The sequence below is a fragment of the Aspergillus costaricaensis genome (assembly GCF_003184835.1).
Source record: "Aspergillus costaricaensis CBS 115574 unplaced genomic scaffold BO79scaffold_21, whole genome shotgun sequence".
Lineage (NCBI taxonomy): Eukaryota > Fungi > Ascomycota > Eurotiomycetes > Eurotiales > Aspergillaceae > Aspergillus > Aspergillus costaricensis.
Window position 1 is genome coordinate 1 of NW_020291821.1, and position 18,898 is coordinate 18,898.

The window sequence follows — 18,898 nt, forward strand, 5'->3', positions numbered from 1 at the left end:
TAAATTTATATATATATATTTAATTAAATTATATTAATAATATATAGATTTACTAATATTTACTAGAAATAATTAGATATAATTAATATATTTATAGAATTAATAAATTCCAATACTTATACAGTAATATATAACCAGAATTCCCCAGGTCGTAATTTCAATCATTTATTTAATTCTAATTAGAATTTCTAGTAAAAATCAGTAAAAATACTGTAAATACAAGACCTCGCCAGGTTTACCACCTGGTGAGACAGTGTATTTTTACAGCTTAGTTTTTCCGATAGTCAGTATTAGTAATAACTAGGTCCCATACTGGTAAGAACCAAAAATACGTACGACCTGGCGACCTGGGGACCTACACACCCATTTTCTCCCTTTTCTGATTCATTAATATACTGGGTTATGTTCATGTATTTTATTCTTTTCTTCATACATGTATTTTCCCAATAATTTCACTTTGTTCTGTTTCTCGATATATCTCTTTCTTGATGGTTTTATAACTGGCGTTAGTATCTGCCTGTCGATGGTGAGAAAAGTAGAATATGCTAAACTGTGTTGGGTACATGTTGGTATAAGATGATCGAATGCGATACTCTACATAATTAATAATAGTTGTCGTTAGCTGCGAACTACTCGAGAAGAGTGTCTTCATAAAGCAGAAACTGCACGAAAAGAAAGAAATGATACCGGCATTACATATATTCCCCGCTGTGTAGATGATTTATATGGTCAGTAACTATCCATGATGATTCTGTAGACCAAGGATACTCCTCAGAGAATCAATTCTTCATAAGTAGTTTATAACTTACTCATTATACTACGGTTTCTCTAGTATAGGGGTATATTTTGAAATTGATTCATTCTTCACTAATATATATAATACTATTATATGTAACACTAATATACATAATATGTATAATATACATAATATATATAATATCTATAAGATTATATAGTAAAGGCTGTTCTCTAATGCGGCCTTTGTGGTAGAGTATACTTAGTATCTTAGATCTGTTCTGGTAGTAGATATCTCAGAGTAGAATTGTATATCCATAATGGGACCCAGAATCTTGTCTTGTGATGTTCTACCACTACGCCACCTACAAGTATTGAAAGTCTGTATAGCCAGCCAAGTATACTATCGGAGACTTGAACGGACTATGATAGAACTAACCAATCAATCGATGGCCAGCCAGTCGATGCATTCTGCACTAGTAAGGGGGTTTACGGAAACATGGAGGACCATTGTCAAGAAGGGCAGTGTGCTTTGACTTGGCGGAGGACACGAGAAAATTTCCGTCCTACAATTTAATCAGAGTGGCCAATAATCTCATCATGATTTTTCATAACCTCATCCAACATACTCGTAAGTCATATCACATCTACACATAAACCATGCCCAAGATAGACAAGATCATCAGACCTGTGACCCATTAAACGTCATCATTCGTTGTCTTTCTTCCCCCACCACCCTCTTCCTCGGATAATAATGCCAACACGCCCAGACAAACATCGTGATCAAAGTCAATGGGATAGTAATGGCCCAGTAGATCCAGAATGAACTGGTCATGACTTCCTTGCCATTTTCGTAATCAAAGAAGTTCGTCCCGAATAGGCCCTACACTTCTTAGCATCGAGGTATTCCATGGAGCTTCAAGGTTGGAACATACCGATACAAATGTTCCCGGTAGATATACCATACTGACAATGGCAACCGTTCTCATCATTGCGCTGTCAGACTTGGCGTCGTGGCCGAATCGTTGGGAGACGAGGTTGAATCCCTAATACATTAGATTTTATCCGAACAAAGGGATATGTTGATACTTACCAAGTTAATCTCGTTGTGTAACCGCTCCGAGAGCGATCGGCTTCGGATCTTCAGTGAGTGAAAATCCTTGGCCCGTCGGAGCAGGTTCCGTTTATTTTGGAGCCATTCGCCCTTGTTGATATCTGGGTACAGCTCGTAGGAGCGCGCCTGCTCTTCCACCAGGCATTGCATGGTATGTTCTGCGACCTCGAGGGTCTCGTTTGAGTGAAAGACATGTCGTGCGATATCGTGCAAATGAGGGAAGAAGTCAGGGGTCAGGCTCTTTACATCAACTCTCGACTGTATTTAATTTAGTAAACTGCATAGTGATCTTGATCGGAATAATCTTACCTTCTCAGTGGCCCGGACTAGATCTCGAAGCGCCCAGAAAGAATGATCATAGACACCGACCATGGTGTTGGCAATTACAGCGTGCCAAACATACGGGTTACTGTTTGCCTGAGTCGTGGGTAGGATGGCAACCAGCTTACTGGGCGGGTCAGGATGGTCGACAATAAATACGACCTGGATCTGGGTTTCTGGATACCAGGTCACAAAGACGGTAGTTTGGACCCATTCGTATGTATGAGGATCGCGGACATGCTTTATCTTATAACAAGCCCAGGAGACTAATGAACTCATCAACGACACATTCATCCGACCCTGGGGTGGAAACAAACCGTGCTTGATAGGCTTGTCATTCTCGTCGAGAACATCGTCACAAAACAAGGACCCGTTGATGTCCTTACTAATAAGAGGCTGAAATTCATCCGTAAAGAGGCGCAGATACTTCGTCTCATTCAGAGTTTGGCGTTTTGAGAATCTACACGCATTAACGAAAACAAAATTCATTCCGAGAGGACTGGTATATCCTACATAAGGAAGGATTTTGTCGGGTGCTGCTATCGTCAATGCCAGCCATCTAAGGGCACCGCAGAATGCATACCTCAAGATCCAAATCTAGTAAGGATGCCCCAGTTTCCATCCATGGTCCGGTTCCTGAGCTTATCAGCGCTATGGCCACGGCTAAGCAGATACGAACCCACCTCGCTCATAGATGGTAATGCCCTCGGGCATTGTACTCGTGGAGCTCGTGGGAAGCTTCTCCATTTACCGTGTCAGACGGGCCGGAAAGATGGCCCAGATACTAGCATAATCGGCGAATGTCAGACTAACAGGTTGCTTGCTTGCAGCTGACGGTCGACGGAGGATTTATAGCTGGCGATCGACGAGGCTGGATTTAGTGGCGCTGGCTAGCCGCCGCGGGTGGGCACGTAGTCACATCTGTCAAACCATGATGCCCAACCGCTGTGGTGAGGCTTGTGGGAGAGATGTTTGAGTCGCACGGCTGTCTGGTTGATGTCACAGACATTTGATAGGATGTGAGTTGCAGTGCGGACTGACTGCACAGCCCATCTATCTACAGGGGGGAGGAGAGGGAAAGCATCAACATGAGTGGTTGTGTTTGTCTGCCCGGCGGCCTAAGCGGCAGCCCGCAGGCCACGTGATCAGACTGAATTGTGTAGCAAGGGGAGTCTGGATGGCATTGCACGCTTAGTACTGGTGAAGTGTCGGGCGCATCGGTCACCTCGCCTATTCTACACATCGTGGGAGGCTGCATCAACTTGCAGGTTCTATGGGTATTATATTCTATTACGGATATGAACCAATTCCGTCGGCCCGGATCGTGCCTCAAGACGAGTAACATGAGGCTGGCAGGCCGCATGTCACACATCTCAGCCACGCTGGGGTCATCACAATAAGCGTAATGTCACTAAGTACCAGTCCACCCCTCCAGACATCCCTGAGGGTCTATATAGCGCCGTAAGTCAAGAGACAGTGCCAGTTCTGGGTGCCTAACTTGTCCTATGGCATCAACCCTGGTCCTACGCCTCCTCACTGTCATCAAGGAGGTCAACGCTGTCGCGCACGCCAAGCGGCGGCGGTGCAACCGTAATGGTAAACAGCGAGTCGGTTTCCGTGGGCAGTGCCAGCCTCTTCGCCTGGGCGGTCGTGCGGAGCGTGCCCAGGATGGTCCGGCTCGACTCCCATCGTCGCGAAAATGCCTTGGCCGCGATACTGAGGGTGATAAATGCCTCCCGGTTGTTGGGCTCCTCCAAGTCATCCAGCAACGTGAACAAAGCCTCGGTGATACACTGGATGTTGCTGACGGGCATGCGGTCGAGACCCCAGCAAGAACGGTGGATCCGCATCAGGTGGGCGATATTACGCGCCGACGAGAAGCACATCTCACGGGCGCGCACAGGCGAAATAGTCGGAACGGGCAGTGTAGAATATTCTTTCAACGGCTCGTAAATTCTCATGATGATCGCATGGTGATACATACTGGTCCGGTTAGCGGGGGGGTTCTGGCGGATTGGCAATCTAGACGTACTGTAAACAGAGGATATGCGGAGCCTCGAGTTTAGTCTTCAGACACGTGGGCCACCGATCGGAGCAGAGACGAAGACGCTCATAAAGGTCTGCCACTTTGCTTTCCGTCTCCGCCCGTGGGCGCGATGGCGCCTCGCGGTGGAAGAAGGTCGCTACATCGTAGGCAATCAAATTCAAGCCGCACAGCGCGCTGAACAGACAGACAGAATGCCCTTCAGTTCCTTCTGCGTGATCCGGATACGGTCGCCATTCGTCCGAGTCGCCTTCATGGCTGACGAGGGGCAGACTGTGGCGCTGCGGTGGCTTGATCAAAGGGCGGCTCTTGTCGGCCAAGGCGTGACTCCTAGTCCCGGGTTAGTTGCACGATCCCCCTGGAGGGTTGCGCGAAAGCTTACGTGGCCACGTTAAACAGTCCCCATACGGTCCCATTGATAACTCGAACCATGCGGAGCGTATCTTCATCGGCATCGGACGCCAGAACGGAATTCTTCTGCGAAAGTTCCTGGATAGCATAGGCAAGTTGGCCGCGGTGAATCCACCCTTGGCGATCCCGCCCGGTCATCGAAGCACTAGGCAGTCAGTATCATAAGCATCATGGAGTGACATGGAACATACCATGCCCACAATACACCTAGTCCCTGGACGGTTGGAAGCGTAATCCGCCCCTCTTCCTTGTCCAGTAAACGCTTGGCCTCCTCGTAGAAGCGGGCTCCTTTCGAAGCCGCATCTCCCGGTCTCTGATATGCCTCGGGATAATCAGAGTATGCCTGGGACTGTTAGATGAGCCCGGCTAGGATATATAGAAATCACATACGCAAGCTTCCGCTAGGATAATGTTGACCAAGAACGGTGAGCAAAATCGAGCCGACAGCGATCCTGCCTGCATGTCCCGCACAAACAATTCCTTATCGATCCAGTTTCGAAACGGATGCGACCATGTGAGCCATAGCGAGATGAGATGGGAAACGAAATCATTATCGGAGACGACGGTCGTCCAAGGTCGAGCGGGGACCTGAAAGCGAGGAATGTCGGATAACCGTTTGGCGTCGAGAATCCGCCGCATGGACCGCGACTCAGACGGCTGGAGTTGCTTCACCTCCTGGCATACTTCGACTAATTCCGGAGTTTGGGCGAGGTCCAAGCGAGGCAGCTGGTGGTTGATGTAGTAACGGATCTCGTCCAACGAGGCATCACTGCGGATGAGGTTGATCAAGGGAACAGCGCGACGGTTGCCACTCTCGCGGAGAACGCTGACGAGCCGGACAAGAAGATCCTCCTGGTCGGCGAGCTGATCGATTTTGCGTTTGAGGGCGCCCCGACGACGCTTATCGGCACTCCGGTCGAGGGTACATTCGACTTTGCTCTTGACGCAGTTGGCACAGGGCACGGAACCTGTGCACTGGGGGAAATCAGTATTGGATGTGGCAATGGAAGCAACTCATGGGGGCCATGTGCAAAGATTACCTTGAGCTTTCGAGTCTTGCAGGCCGCACAGGCGGTGCCTACATTTTTCCTGCGTTGTTGGGCATCGAGAGCGGCGTTGGCACCCGGCGGGGCGGGAGCCAAAGGGCGCGACTTAGTATCGGCCATGGTGCTCACCCATGGTGGAGGGATGGGGCGAGTTTTGGGGGGGAGGACGAACAAGGGGTGATAAAAGAGAGGGGAATGGTCGAAGGGGGGGAGAGTGGAAGAGGAGGGGGGAGAGAGAGGAGAGAAGAGAAGAGGAGAGGGGGAAAAGGACAGACGAAGGGGCGAAGGGAAGCTAGGAGATGATGAAGCATGGGAACCATGATTGAACTGGGAAGGAGGAACAAGTAAGTAGGTACTTGCTTGCTAGTTAGTAACCACCACTACTGTACTTAGTAGATACCATACCAAACTGGGTCATTGGGGATTTGCTGCCAGGGCTGGAACTTTCTTTGGAGAGAGAAAAAAAAAGGAAGGCAGGGAAGAAAAGATAAACTGTGAGTGGTTGGAAGTCACTTCCAGCTCCAGTGGTGGTGGAAGTATCAAGGCTAATTGGTTGCCGGGTATGCACCGATCTTTCCCCGCCCGGAATTACCGTATCAAGACACTGATTGGCCTGGTTCACCAGGTACCTTCCATGGCTTGACTGGTATTCCAGTGGTATTTCCACCAGTACACAGTGACACACACTCACTTCTCTCCTCTACCACCACTGCTATCTACTTACTAGCACTGAGCTAGTCCCTCTGATCCACTCTTCCCCCCCCCCAATCATCTACCATCTGCCATCTGCCATCTCTCTTCTTCTTCTTTCCCCCTCCACTCATCTCCCCTACATTCTTCTTCCAAGCGTCGCCATTCCCGCTCACCATCCGCACGGTGGCTTGAGTGTCTCCCGGAGGCGAGAACCATTCCAACTCCATTCTAGCTTAGACTGCTCCCTCCCGCAGCATCGCCTTCCCGCCAACCCTGTGCGACCGGAATTCAATTCCTTCGGGTAAGCCGTCCAATACCCTGGTCTATTATAGCATCCTCTTACTAACTCATTTTGTTCGACATGGTTCCCAGTAGACCGTCAGTCAGTCAGTCAGTCAGTCAGTCAGTCCAAGTCCCAACTTCCAATTGCCAGTTCCCAACCCCAACCCCCTCCCGGCCACGTTGTCCCATCGGCCAGCGACAAACAACAATCCACCTCCCCCCGGGCGCTTAGTATCATTGGTGTCCTTACAATCCTCTCCTCAACCCTCCCCGAACGTCATCCGGTCACGCGCGGCAATTGATTCCGGTATATATTACAGCTAGCTTGCGATGAGATCGAATCACGATTAATTACACTTTACATATCCTTGCCCCCCGCCGCCACGTCTTGCTTTTCCGGTCGATCCTGTGACTCAACCGATCCCCCATCCATCACGCTGCGATCCCGTTCGTCCTCCCGCCAAAAGTCCTTCTTTCCCCGAACGGCGCGGCGCAGCCACGGCGGGAAGAACCCCCCAGGTATCCTCCACGACCAGGGCTCCTTTTCATCCTTATTGGGGGGCACGATGCGTCCCCGAGTCACTTTCTCGATCGCCCAGATGATACCGTTCAGTGTGATGTAGCTCAAGATACCCGCGATTAACCCATACGCGATACTGTACGTGAACGGCATGATGGCAATGGTCAGGAAGGCAGGCACCGCGTCCCCAAGGTAGCGCCAGTTGATTTCGGCCGCCGCCTTGACCATCAACGCCCCCACGATCACCAGGGTGCAGCCAGTGGCCCAGGGGGGAATGGAGGCGAAGATCGGGGCGAAGAATACCGCAATGAAGAAGCAGATGCCCGTCATGCAGGAGGTGAGGCCGGTCTTACCGCCTTCGGAGATTCCGGCGCCGCTTTCGACAAATGCTGTGACAGGAGACGTGCCAAAGAGGGATCCGATCGAGACGGAAATGGCGTCCACCATCTGACTAGTCAGTCAAGTTCGGGCAATACACAGGGAAGTCACTTACGTAGGCCAGAGCACTGCCTTCGAAATCCTGCGTGCGAGGATCGACCGTCCCGGCAAATCGCGCCATGGAATACAGCGTACCAGTGGTGTCGAGGATATCCACATACTGCATGGGTTAGCTGCCGTGTTAAGCGAGTGACATCATGCAACCAACCAGGAAGGTAATGAAGGCCAGCCCAAACTGCGACCCGTGTCCTGTGATATCCCAGTCCTGTGCAACCAAGGTGTGCTTGATCGGGTGAAAGGTGACGACTTGTTTGAAGAAGTCAAACATGCTATTACCCAGTTCGGTGTGCGGGAAGTACGTCACCGGGGTCGGTCGCGGCCACGAAATGATGGACACCAGCAAGATTCCGATAATAACGGCGCCTTTCACCCGATACAGCATCAGCAGAGCTGTCAGGACTCCACCGCAGAATATCCCGATCCACATGGTCGGATTGCGCATCTTTGCATCCGACGGACAGAGGCCGGTCGTCGCATCGCGAAGACTATCCACGCAGCCGGCCAGTTCAATAGGCGAGTCCGTGGCGCCTGTTACCAACCCGATTCCCGCACTGTAGGTAAGCCCAATCAACGTAAGATACAGCCCAATGCCCGTGCCGGTTGCCAGCTTGATCGACGCGGGCAGCGCGCGGGCCAACCACTGGCGGATTCCCAGTAGCGTCAAGGCCAGAAAGACCCATCCTTCGACAAAGACGGCAGTCAGAGCCACTCTGTAGGGAATCATGCCAAAGCCGTGGTGTCCGACCACGGTGTAGGCGAAGTATGCATTGAGCCCCATGCCTGGTGCCAGCGCCACGGGCAAGTTCGAGAAGACACCCATAAAGAAGGTGGAGAGGGCAGCAATGGCGGCGGTCGCCGTGACAATATCGCGCTTGACCTCCTGCACGCACAGCAAATATTCGGTGTTGGTGTCGCATTGGTCGGCATAGCTTTCGGGTGGGCAGACGCAGGTTCCGCCCGTGTCGGAGGTAATGGTGGCATTCACGCTAATGATGTAGGCCATGGCGAAGAACGTCGCTAAGCCGGCGCGCATCTCGGTAAAGAAAAAGCTGCCTTTCCGTTCATTAGGCTGCGCAGGATTAGTTCACCGTGTCGTGTGCGCAGCAAGCAAACCTACATGACCCGAGTTTTCCAGACGAAACCACCACCCGACAGGGCTACGAGCCACTGCCAGGTTGACGCGGTGTACCCAGTCAAGATAGCGCATGGTGCTACTACTCTTTGTAGTATGCAAAGTGGGTTGACAGCAGGGAAGAAAAAGGGTCCCCGCGGGCACCCCGGGTTTTATCTGTCAGGGACTTCAGTATGACTGGCAGATAAACCGCAACGAAAAAAATTTACATTAGCGAGCGATAAGCAGCAGGCGTCCGTCATAAATTGACTCAAGCAGTTTCCAATCCTTCGCCAGGATTTCTGAACGCGGACAGCTTGGCAGCTTGGCAGAGCCAGTACCGAGAGTCATTCCGTGGATGGTGCCCTTGGCAGCACCAGCACGAGGCAATCACCATCGAGCACCCAGAGGCCCCAGCGGATTCCCACGACTCACAGCGTCCAGTCGCCAAATGCTTATCAGTCAGAACCAGATGCCTCCCTTGGCACCCTTGGCTTTATTTGTCATCACCACTGACTTATCTACAGCTATCTAAGATTGATATGATGGTGAGTGTCTATCTAACGGACAGTGTTCAGACCCTGACTAGGCCGACTTCTCCTGGAACACCGCTGCGGCCGGGGCAAACTTGCTCCTCCGTCGTAGGGCGGGTCCAAACATGATGAACCCCACGGGGATAGGGATCATAATCGCCGCGAGACACCCTAGCAATGTGCCTGCCCACTGCACCCCCAGGTTGACAAACATCTGTCGCGCAAAGAGAGGGAAGCATGCCCCAACTGCAGACCGCAGGATGGTGTTGGCAGCAAAAACAGACGCGGCGCTGTTCGGTCAGAAGCTTCCAACAAATTGCATCCTGGAAGGCACTCACAATTGCAGATACGAATCAATCAGATAGTTGAAACACTGCAGAAAGATGCAGTAGATGCCGAACCCGGTGAACAGCCCGGACGCCGTCGGGGCCATCCAATGGATCGATCGCGTCCATCCGGTCCAGCCATACCTAATCGCATCAGCCAGGTATTCGCCCAACAGACAGACGCCTTACCAGAAGAGTCCAATGGTGAAAGAGATGCCCCCGACAATGGCCGGGGGCAAACGCCACTCGGGGATGGGAATGTCGTTATTCGCCCTCAACTTCTTGGTATACGAGCCCTGACTCGACAAGACAAACACTCCTCCCAGAATCTCCCCAATAATTAGCCCAATAAACGGTAAGCTGCCCACCCCAAGATTCATGCCATGAATATCCTGAAACACCACCGGATATGCCGCCAGCAAGGCATACATGAGGCCATAAATGAACGACATGTACAGCGTAACGAGAAACACAATCGGCTCCGTAAACAACATCCGAAACGGCCGACTAAAATTCACCGTAATCAGCTCCCGAAAATCAATCTCCACCTCATCCTGCTTCGCGTGAATTCCCCAATTCCTCGTCTGCCTCCTCACCGTCGCCGCCTTCGCCATCAACAACGCTGGCGCATACGTCTCCTTATAAAACAACAGCAACAGCGCCGACCCCAAAAACCCCATAATCGCGGCAATATACATCGTCCACCTCCACCCCAGATAACTCATGACAATGAAACCTCCCGTAAACGGCGACGCAAACGGCCCCACAAACACCGCCATCGCAAACATCGCGATCGCAATCCCCCGCGTCCGATTATTGTAAATATCCGAAAACGCCGCCGGCACAATCGACAACGGACTCGCCGCGAACAAACCCGCAAAGAACCGGGTGAGCATAATCGTCTGCACATCCTTGGCTGTAGCCGTCGCCACCGTAAAGATACTATACCCAAACACCCCAGCAGTAATGGGCCACCGCCGCCCAGACAGCTCCGACGCAGGCGCCCAGAACGTCGGCCCGGCCGCGAACCCGAGCACATACAGCGTCACGCCGAGCGTCGCGACCTCGGTACTAATCCCGTAGTGTATACTAACCGCCCCGACAGTCGAAGAAAAGATCGCACTAGCGAAAGACGCAGTAAACGTCACGTAGGCTAGGATGCTTGAAAGGAGAATCCTACATCATCACCACCAATACCCCCGTTAGCCCTTCTTCCTCACACACAGACACACATACACCCAACCGAGCAAATATACATAGAAAAATACATACTTCGTCCCAATGGGCCAATTATGCGGATGCATCGGATCCTCCTCACCCGTAAACTCAACCACATAGCGATCCGGATCCGGTAGTAACGGGGGAAACTCTTTGCCCCCGCCCATAGGTAACCATTCATCCCGGGGTGTCTGCGGCGCCTTTGATCCGACTGTGGATTCGTGCGTTAGACGGAGTGTCTCGATGCGCGAGACTTCGATGTTGGTTTGCGGCCGGCTTAGGGTTTGGGTGCGGCTCGCGTGGGCGGTTGGGATGGTAGATAGGGAAGAGGTGCTTGAGGGGGAGGGGGATGGTGATGGGGAGGGCATTTTGAGGTGGTAGATGAGGGAGGTGGAGGGTTTTGCATAGGTGTAGAAATGGCATTGTAGCTGGTGGTGAAGGGGTGTATTTATTGTTTCGGTGGTGTAGAGTGATGGTGTCATGGGGAGTGCGATCCATGGTTGGATGGGTAGGGTTCGGTGGGCGGCGGATAGGTTGTTAATAGGGTAGCTGAGTTGCTTGGATGATGTAAATAAAGGAAATGTATAGAGCAGGGAGGCTTTGAGTTTGGGGGTGGACGGATGAGGTGAGATGCTTCGGGGTTCTTTGTCCTTGTTTAGAGGAGATGTGTAGTTGATAGGGGTGTGGTATGTGAGGTGATGTTGGGGTTCCGTGGGAATTTGTAGATGCAGTCATGTTTCTCTTCGTGCACTTTAACTTCGTTTTGTTTTGGAGAGTGATAAGCTTTTTGCTAGTATTAACTAAGCTATCTATTCACTCGTATAGCCGGGGCATACATAATAGTATAGATAGCGTTCGGAAGAATGTATGGGGTCGGAATCCGGCATTGATCACGAGCACCATGTGTCGAGGATTAGATTCATAATTGAACCACTGTGTAGTACAGAGATTAGCTGCCTTGTGGACAATCAAAATCGGTGTGATACACTACCATGTGAAGCCCCGGATCTGGTTCCCGATGACAGCCTCGGTAGACGCAGATCTACGATCGGCTGCTCGCAACGGCTACCCTTTCGGTCTGCGATCTACATGTCGTACAAAAAGTAATAACAGTATCAGAGACGCATATAAGGACGACTAGATCCCACTTTCTTCTTCCAGGCACATCAACACCCACGCACCATGTCTGCCAAGCTGATCCTTCCCGCCCTCAGTCTCTTCACCCTCTATGCCATTTGGTACTACGCCGACGCCAATGGCCTCCTCGAACTAGCAAGACAAAGCATCGAGCGCAAAACACTCCCAGGCAGCGATGCACCTCTACGAACCGTCTACACCGGTCTCCCTCGACTGGACCACCTGCTCACCACCTTGACCACCTTTTTCTGGCCCACCACTGATGGAAGCCACCCCGCCTTGACTCTCCATACGCTCGGATTCGCAGGGACATTCGGCTCCGCCTGGATCCTGATAACCCTAGAATCATGGCGACAAGGAAATGCCTGGACACTGGCAGCATAGTATGTTCACAACAATGTACCCAAGTGCATCAAGCTAACCTCACCACCAGTCCCTTAATATTCGGCCTCTCTGCCCAAACCCTAACCTTCGCCTTCGCAGCCCCTCTCTACTGCGCCCTACAACTCACTACTTCCACAACCTCCACCTCTCCCACAGCAACCAACATCCACATACCCAAAACAATCCTCACCACCCTCCCCTTGATATTCACCGTCTCCTACATCATCCCCAGCGCCCTCATGGTCCTCCCCCTCTCCTCAACCATAACAACCGACCTAAAACAACTCTTCATCGCCCTCTGGCAACCCTTCCCAGCATACATCTCCATCCTTCTCACCCTCTCCCACACCCTCTTCTCCCCATTCACATCCACCCCTAAACCCACCCAGAAGAACCACAACCTCTCCTCCCTCCGATTCATCTACGCCTTTGCCTTCTTCAACACCCTAATCCCCCACCTCGTCACCCTGACCGTCTCACTATCTACTATCCTCGCACCTGCTATTCTCTCCCCAGAATACAGGACCTCGTTGCACCCCAGTCTTGTCTTCGGGATTCCCACGCCGTGGACATCGCCTGTTATACAGGTGGCTAGTTTTGGAGACGGAGTGCATGCGTTCCTGAGGTGGGATTACTTGATTGGGTCGGCGGGAATGGTGATTTGGGCGTGGAGGTTGTATGGGAATGCGGTTAGGATGGATAAAGGTGGTGCAATGGGGTGGTGTGAGTGGGTGTCGTTGGTGGTGAGGGTCGGGTTGTTGGGGGTTGTTGCTGGGCCGGTAGGGGCGGCGGTGGTGTTGGTCTGGGGGAGGGATGAGATGGTTTTTGGGAGGGGCAAGAAGGGGGGTGAGAAGGCGAGGTAGAGACAGAGATATTGAGACATGTGTCGATCTATTTGTTGGTATTTGTCTGAGTACATAGCCATTTGCGGTTGTTGTCTTGACGTGGTAAGCTTGTGGCTTTGTTACCGTAGATCGGTGATAATGACACCAGGGTAATTCAGGGTTATGTACTTGGAAGAGCCATACCAGTGAGAGACTAGCATGCATGCGTGTAAATATAAAATCGGGATCTCCATGAGAGTACTAGTATACCTGTTGTACAAAGCATGTTGGGTAGATAATTGGTGAAATGGTCAATAGAGTCGGATGGCTGCAGAGAACGCCCGCAAGCGTTGGATATCTTTCACCTTCCAACCACAATGATTGGCATGGCTGCTTTCACTGCTCACTGGACTATTCAATTCTTCGACTCTGGAAATTCCAAATGAATGTGTTGTAGACATGTAAGCATGTGCGCATAAGTGGATTATGGTAGCAATGCTTGACATTATACCCAAAGAGGGATAGTCTTCTACCCCGCTCCGATAGCAGCTCCCTCCCACCGCCTGCTATAAACAGATAACCGCTTATCGATAAGCGCAGGTACCGCAGCGGGTAAGCGACGGCCAACACAACAAATCCAAACTAGTTTCCAACTAGTTCCGCTGCTTTGCTTTGCTTTGCTTCTCCTCTTTTCGCTCGTCGACACTTGCCCATTCCTTTGGAGTCTTCACCACCTACCTATCATTACCGTCCCTTACTCGTATTGAGTGAATGTTAGTCGACCCATCCATTCTTATCTTTCGGGATACGCAGCCACCCACCCATGGTGGTCTCCGCAAATCCCTCGACATTATTCCTTAGCGACAGTGTCCCATTCGAGAAAAAAGAAAACAGACGATCCTGCTCCTTCAGCATATTACCATATTACAATAGAACAATATGCTTGGTGATGCCGAGATCCACGCTCTAGATAGCAATCTATCAAGCATTGTGCAGCAGAACCAGCAACACCATGCCGATGTACAGAACCTCCTGGATAAGTTCCGCCAGCTCTTAGACAACTACAACAACCTTAAGAGTGACTATGAGGAGGAGAAAGAGGCTAGAGAGAAGTACAAGCGGATGGCTAGGGGTCAGGTACGCAGAATGATCCGTCAGTATGTACATTGTCCAGCTCTGACGGTGACTTAGGAGCGGAATCCTTTCGTGCTGGTCCTCGTTGATGGAGATGGCTATCTCGTAGGTACATCTGAATCCTTAGGAAAGATCATACTGATCAACTCCGCGGTAGTTCAAAGAGCATCTGCTAAAAGCCGGAGCCGATGGTGGCATTACGGCTGCCCGGATCCTTAACGATTCCATCCGCGAACTACTCCATGATCGACTAGGCCATCAGGCTGACCAGTGCCGTGTGATGGTACGCATTTATGCAAACGTGCTTGGATTGTCAAAGTCATTGGCCCGCTCCGGGATTGTGGGACAGGAAGCCCGCTCTCTGTCGCCTTTTACAGCAAGCTTCACCCGGGCTGAGGATCTTTTCGATTTCGTGGATGCGGGAGATAAGAAAGAGGGAGCGGACTATAAGATTAGGGGTATGAATAGCTCTTTATTTTGGAGGGGCTCGAGCTAACCTCAGTAGAAATGTTCCGCTTATTTGCCGACAACAGCCAGTGCAGACACATCTTCTTCGCTGGTTGTCACGACTCCGGGTATTCTAATCTACTGACACCTTATCGTGGCCGGACTGATCGCATCACCCTTCTCAAAGCTGCCAACTTTCACAGCGAATATGAAAGATTAGGCCTCCCCGTGCGGGAGCTTCCCGCCCTCTTCATGTCTACACCTATTGGTGGAACTGGGAGTCCCTCCAACCATACGCCTTCGATGTCCACAACCTCTAGACCGATTTGCAAACATTTCCAAAAGGTGCGTGGAAATGCATTTGCCATACTTTGACTTTCAACTAATGTTCTTCAGGGCATTTGCCGATACGGCAGCTCCTGCAACAAGGCCCACATACCGCAAGGTCAACAACTCTCTAGATCCGACAATACCCCCTCTCCTCCAGGAAGGGAATCTCCTACGAGTGCTCGCACTCAAGAGTTTTATGCCTCACAACTTGTCACCCAACTTGATTCTAAGTGGCAAGATTATATCCCGATAAACTTGGCCGGAGATCGCATTGACACCTACTGTCCGATCCCCGGCCACGACGCCTGGGAACTCTATACCCGTCGCGCCAAAATCCATAAGCCATGCAATAATTTCCATCTTGGCGGCGAGTGCAGCAACATTGGCTGTGAATACGACCACGGCCGTCTTGATCCAAGCTCGCTGGACGTTATGAAATACATACTCCGTCAGCACCCATGTCAGACGGGCCCTTCATGCCGATCCACTAAGTGCTTCCTCGGCCATCTCTGCCAGAAGGACGGATGCCGAGGCCTCAAGCCGTGCCGCTTTAATCGTCACGCACACACACTTGATTTGCATATTGCAAAATACACGCCGTCCATCAAAAGGGACACTGGTCACTCGCGTGCTCCAAGCGCCGAGGGGGCATATCTCCCAGATACTCCCGAAGAGCCGCAGGGCCTCATTGTATTGTGAACGTCCAGTAGGACTATATTCAAGGCCAACACATACTATTATGTTGTCTTATATTAAGGCAGACCGACTTGTTGGTAGGGTAGGGCCTTAACAATTGGTTATCAATTGTTAGAGAAGAAGATGAAATAGAAAGGAGCCACATCGGAAGGGAGGGAGGAAGCAAGCAAATCGTTTGGATTCTGAAATCACGATACAGGTTAAGGCTATCACTTAACCAGGCGCAAAGCGCGCAATAGTTACTGACGAGGATGACTGAATTTATATGAAGGTATTTCCGCCTCTTTCGTAATACACGTCTCATCTAGGACATACCTGTGACCGGATAATTCCATTCAATGCTGGTGAGACCCATCCAAGTCTCGGTTTATTCCTCTCCATAAGGCGAGCCACCAGCAGATCGGTAGATAGCGACAGCAACATGAGGGAACAACCGATGCCAGGATTGCAACTGCGATCCACCAAAGGTAGCAAAAAGTAGTATATAAACCTCAGTGACAGGTACATCCACTGCTGTCCTCTCCACCATCAGTCACGACAACATCCTTCCAACTGATCTATCTGTTCTCAATCACACCAGAATTACAGCAACTCTAAACCAAATCAAAAAGATAAAAAAAAATAATCAATTCCAAGCTCAGCAATCATGAGTCAGCAGGGGAATCCTATTAACCCTCACTGCATTTTCTGCAACCAGGGACACCCTGAGCCCGCCGGGGACGCTATCTACGAGCACATCGAACAGCATCTCGATGAGCTGAACAGACGTTTCAGGGAGAAAAGAGCCGACAACGAGGAAAACTCTACGATCATTGACTGCGAAGAGTGGCCTGGTTGCCGTCACAGGCCTCTGACCTCAGTAGAGGGGGATGCCCATGCTTTTCATTGGGTATTCGTGGAGATGGCACGTTTGAAGAGGCAGGATCCCGATGAAGAATATATCTCTTGCGATTTATGCGGCACCCGTCATCCCACCTTGGCCAGAGAAGATCTGGAATATCACATCCGCGACTTCCATAACTTATTGTTCAATAATCCCATGGTGGCGCACCCTTCGCCATCTGAATTGTCTGAACTTCCACCGGCGGCGATGACTGGCTCCGAAGCCATGGAGCTTGACGCGGCAGAGGAGGATCAGGATGGCGACTTTGAAATTGACGCGGCAGAGGAGGATCAGGATGGCGACTTTGAAATTGATGATGATGAAACGGAGGAGGTTAGAGCGCAGGGGTCCAGAGAGGAGGCCGCCGCCGAAGCCCAGTACGACTCTGAAGAGGAAGAACCCAAAGACCTACCTCATGACCTCAGACCAGTCATCAGGAGTCTTGAGCAAGCCCTTTCGAATAACATCATGAATATCAACAACTTCCTTCAGGTTATATGCAATATATGCCGTGATCATCGCTTTCCCGTCGAACACCTTCCCCAGCTTGAGATCCATAATGCTCTCCGAGCTAGACTTGCTCCGCTTGTACATCAATTGATGTACATACCCGGGGTCTCCCCATCCCTTCGAGTGTCCCCCCACCATGTTTCGTTGAGACTCCGTGGGTCCACCATTGGCGAAGCCCTCCTTGCAAAGAAGGTCAGGCCGATCCGGGTTCTCTGTGATCTAGGGTTCCCCATTAACGTTGTTATGGAGAGCAACTTGACCGTGCTGGGTGCGGCCATCCTACTCCGGCATAACAAACTCGCCCAATACCTCCTAAACCCTGAAATCAAGGAAAAGTACGGCGTCGACCCTTTCGCTGTCGTGACTACGGACAATAGATATGGCAACGGCTTCACTCCGATTGCTCTATGCGTGTGGAGACGCGAGCACAACACCCTAAGGACCATCCTCAGCTACGAGACGCCCCCTCACGTCATGCGAACCGGGGAGGTAAACCGGCTCTTCCGCTCGCAGACCTGGGCAAACATCAGCAAGACACTGGGCGACCCATACTTCAGAAACGCCATCTTCGCCCCACGCAACCCTCCCATCTCCCCGATCCACTCCGCCGCTGTCAACAGTGACACCGAAGTTCTGCGACGCCTCGTCCAGTACGACAGTTGTCGCGGGGGCCGAATTCCTAATCTATCCTCTTACATCAACTCCGAGAGCAGCGCCATAGCCGCTAACACAACTCCTCTCCTTGTCGCCATGCACTACCGCAATGAACACGCCACGTATGATCTCCTCGCAAGTGCCGACATCGACCTCTCAAAGCAAACCTCCCGCATGGTCACTCCCCTATATTACGCTGCCCGCGTAGTCAATATCGAACTAGTTCAGGCCCTGATAGGCCAAGGTGCTGATCCGAAACAGGTTACAGGCCTGGGCACGCCTATTCATGCACTGGTTCATAATTATAAGGATGCCAAGGATGCGGAGGAGGATTTGCGAAATCCCCGGGCGTTCGAGGCCCTCAAACAGCGGATTTACGAACTTCTGCATCTGTTCTTGGATAGAGGCGTCAACCCAAATGTTAGGGCTACGGCTGGTACACAGGGACCCAGGACGGCTATCGAGGAGGCTAGGAGCGTGGGGTTTTTGGAGTTTTTGGAAGTGATTCAGGCTCGCGGAACTGCTGCTGCTGCTGCCGCCGGCGCCGCGTCGTGAGATGGGCACGATGGTACTCTGATACTGTGGTACTTTGCTTAGGTACTCTTGCTTTGAAATCGTAAAAGATAAAATAAATAAATACACTTTGCTTGCTCATGCTTCCTTTGACACATATCAAACCGTAGTCGGTTAATCCGGCTTCAATAATTATGTCCATGAGCCATCACCGTTCCTACTGACTGGATTTTGTAGATAACGAGGTAGTGAGAACCTTTTAGATTATGCGTTGTAGAGGTAGTTCAGATCCCCCTTTTTGCTATGCTCATCTGGTCGATGATGAATAATGTCGTTAAAGTGCATGATTCAGCTGGCCTCAGATATTGCTGGTCTGGCATTCATTGCCTGCGGTACTGGGATAGGGTTATCTAGAGGTGCGAAAAATCCTATTCTTATTACTACTAGTACTTAGGTATGATTAAGATGACGATAAACGCTATCCCCAACATCAAACACATTGAAAAAAGACATTTTCCTATTTAACTCCAAATA

At 51.0% G+C, this 18,898-nt stretch overlaps 7 protein-coding genes across 7 annotated transcripts; 3 read left to right on the forward strand and 4 right to left on the reverse strand.

The window, feature by feature from the left end:
• Nucleotides 1–1,417: 1,417 nt before the first annotated feature.
• BO79DRAFT_229635 (uncharacterized protein) lies at nt 1,418–2,884 on the reverse strand (the record flags this gene model as incomplete). The annotated part of the gene is made up of 8 exons (XM_025684053.1): nt 1,418–1,618; nt 1,671–1,781; nt 1,829–2,107; nt 2,159–2,436; nt 2,488–2,630; nt 2,684–2,706; nt 2,754–2,806; nt 2,854–2,884. 8 exons carry the CDS (start codon nt 2,882–2,884, stop codon nt 1,418–1,420), a joined length of 1,119 nt encoding a protein of 372 aa, XP_025538104.1.
• A 568-nt stretch (nt 2,885–3,452) lies between these two features.
• Nucleotides 3,453–5,968, reverse strand: BO79DRAFT_246228 (putative C6 transcription factor). Its single transcript, XM_025685543.1, has 6 exons — nt 5,666–5,968; nt 5,016–5,600; nt 4,817–4,968; nt 4,597–4,770; nt 4,203–4,544; nt 3,453–4,153 (listed from the first exon to the last, which is right to left on the reverse strand). The coding sequence occupies exons 1-6, from the start codon at nt 5,789–5,791 to the stop codon at nt 3,694–3,696; spliced, it is 1,839 nt and encodes a 612-aa protein (XP_025538105.1). The 5' UTR covers nt 5,792–5,968; the 3' UTR covers nt 3,453–3,693.
• A 917-nt stretch (nt 5,969–6,885) lies between these two features.
• Nucleotides 6,886–8,906, reverse strand: BO79DRAFT_175502 (NCS2 family permease). Its single transcript, XM_025679806.1, has 4 exons — nt 8,782–8,906; nt 7,813–8,733; nt 7,660–7,764; nt 6,886–7,613 (listed from the first exon to the last, which is right to left on the reverse strand). Exons 1-4 carry the CDS (start codon nt 8,869–8,871, stop codon nt 7,005–7,007), a joined length of 1,725 nt encoding a protein of 574 aa, XP_025538106.1. The 5' UTR covers nt 8,872–8,906; the 3' UTR covers nt 6,886–7,004.
• Nucleotides 8,907–9,360: 454 nt separating this feature from the next.
• On the reverse strand, nt 9,361–11,220 carry BO79DRAFT_269001 (MFS transporter; the record flags this gene model as incomplete). The annotated part of the gene is made up of 4 exons (XM_025687154.1): nt 9,361–9,598; nt 9,647–9,778; nt 9,824–10,810; nt 10,907–11,220. The coding sequence occupies 4 exons, from the start codon at nt 11,218–11,220 to the stop codon at nt 9,361–9,363; spliced, it is 1,671 nt and encodes a 556-aa protein (XP_025538107.1).
• Nucleotides 11,221–12,034: 814 nt separating this feature from the next.
• Nucleotides 12,035–13,236, forward strand: BO79DRAFT_197242 (uncharacterized protein; the record flags this gene model as incomplete). The annotated part of the gene is made up of 2 exons (XM_025681249.1): nt 12,035–12,372; nt 12,423–13,236. 2 exons carry the CDS (start codon nt 12,035–12,037, stop codon nt 13,234–13,236), a joined length of 1,152 nt encoding a protein of 383 aa, XP_025538108.1.
• Nucleotides 13,237–13,999: 763 nt separating this feature from the next.
• Nucleotides 14,000–15,997, forward strand: BO79DRAFT_197246 (C-x8-C-x5-C-x3-H type zinc finger protein). Its single transcript, XM_025681250.1, has 5 exons — nt 14,000–14,334; nt 14,389–14,436; nt 14,489–14,789; nt 14,834–15,123; nt 15,175–15,997. The coding sequence occupies exons 1-5, from the start codon at nt 14,137–14,139 to the stop codon at nt 15,805–15,807; spliced, it is 1,470 nt and encodes a 489-aa protein (XP_025538109.1). The 5' UTR covers nt 14,000–14,136; the 3' UTR covers nt 15,808–15,997.
• A 452-nt stretch (nt 15,998–16,449) lies between these two features.
• BO79DRAFT_269005 (uncharacterized protein) lies at nt 16,450–18,406 on the forward strand (the record flags this gene model as incomplete). The annotated part of the gene is made up of 1 exon (XM_025687155.1): nt 16,450–18,406. A coding segment is annotated over one exon (1,957 nt), but the record flags the coding sequence as incomplete, so codon positions are not given.
• Nucleotides 18,407–18,898: the final 492 nt, after the last annotated feature.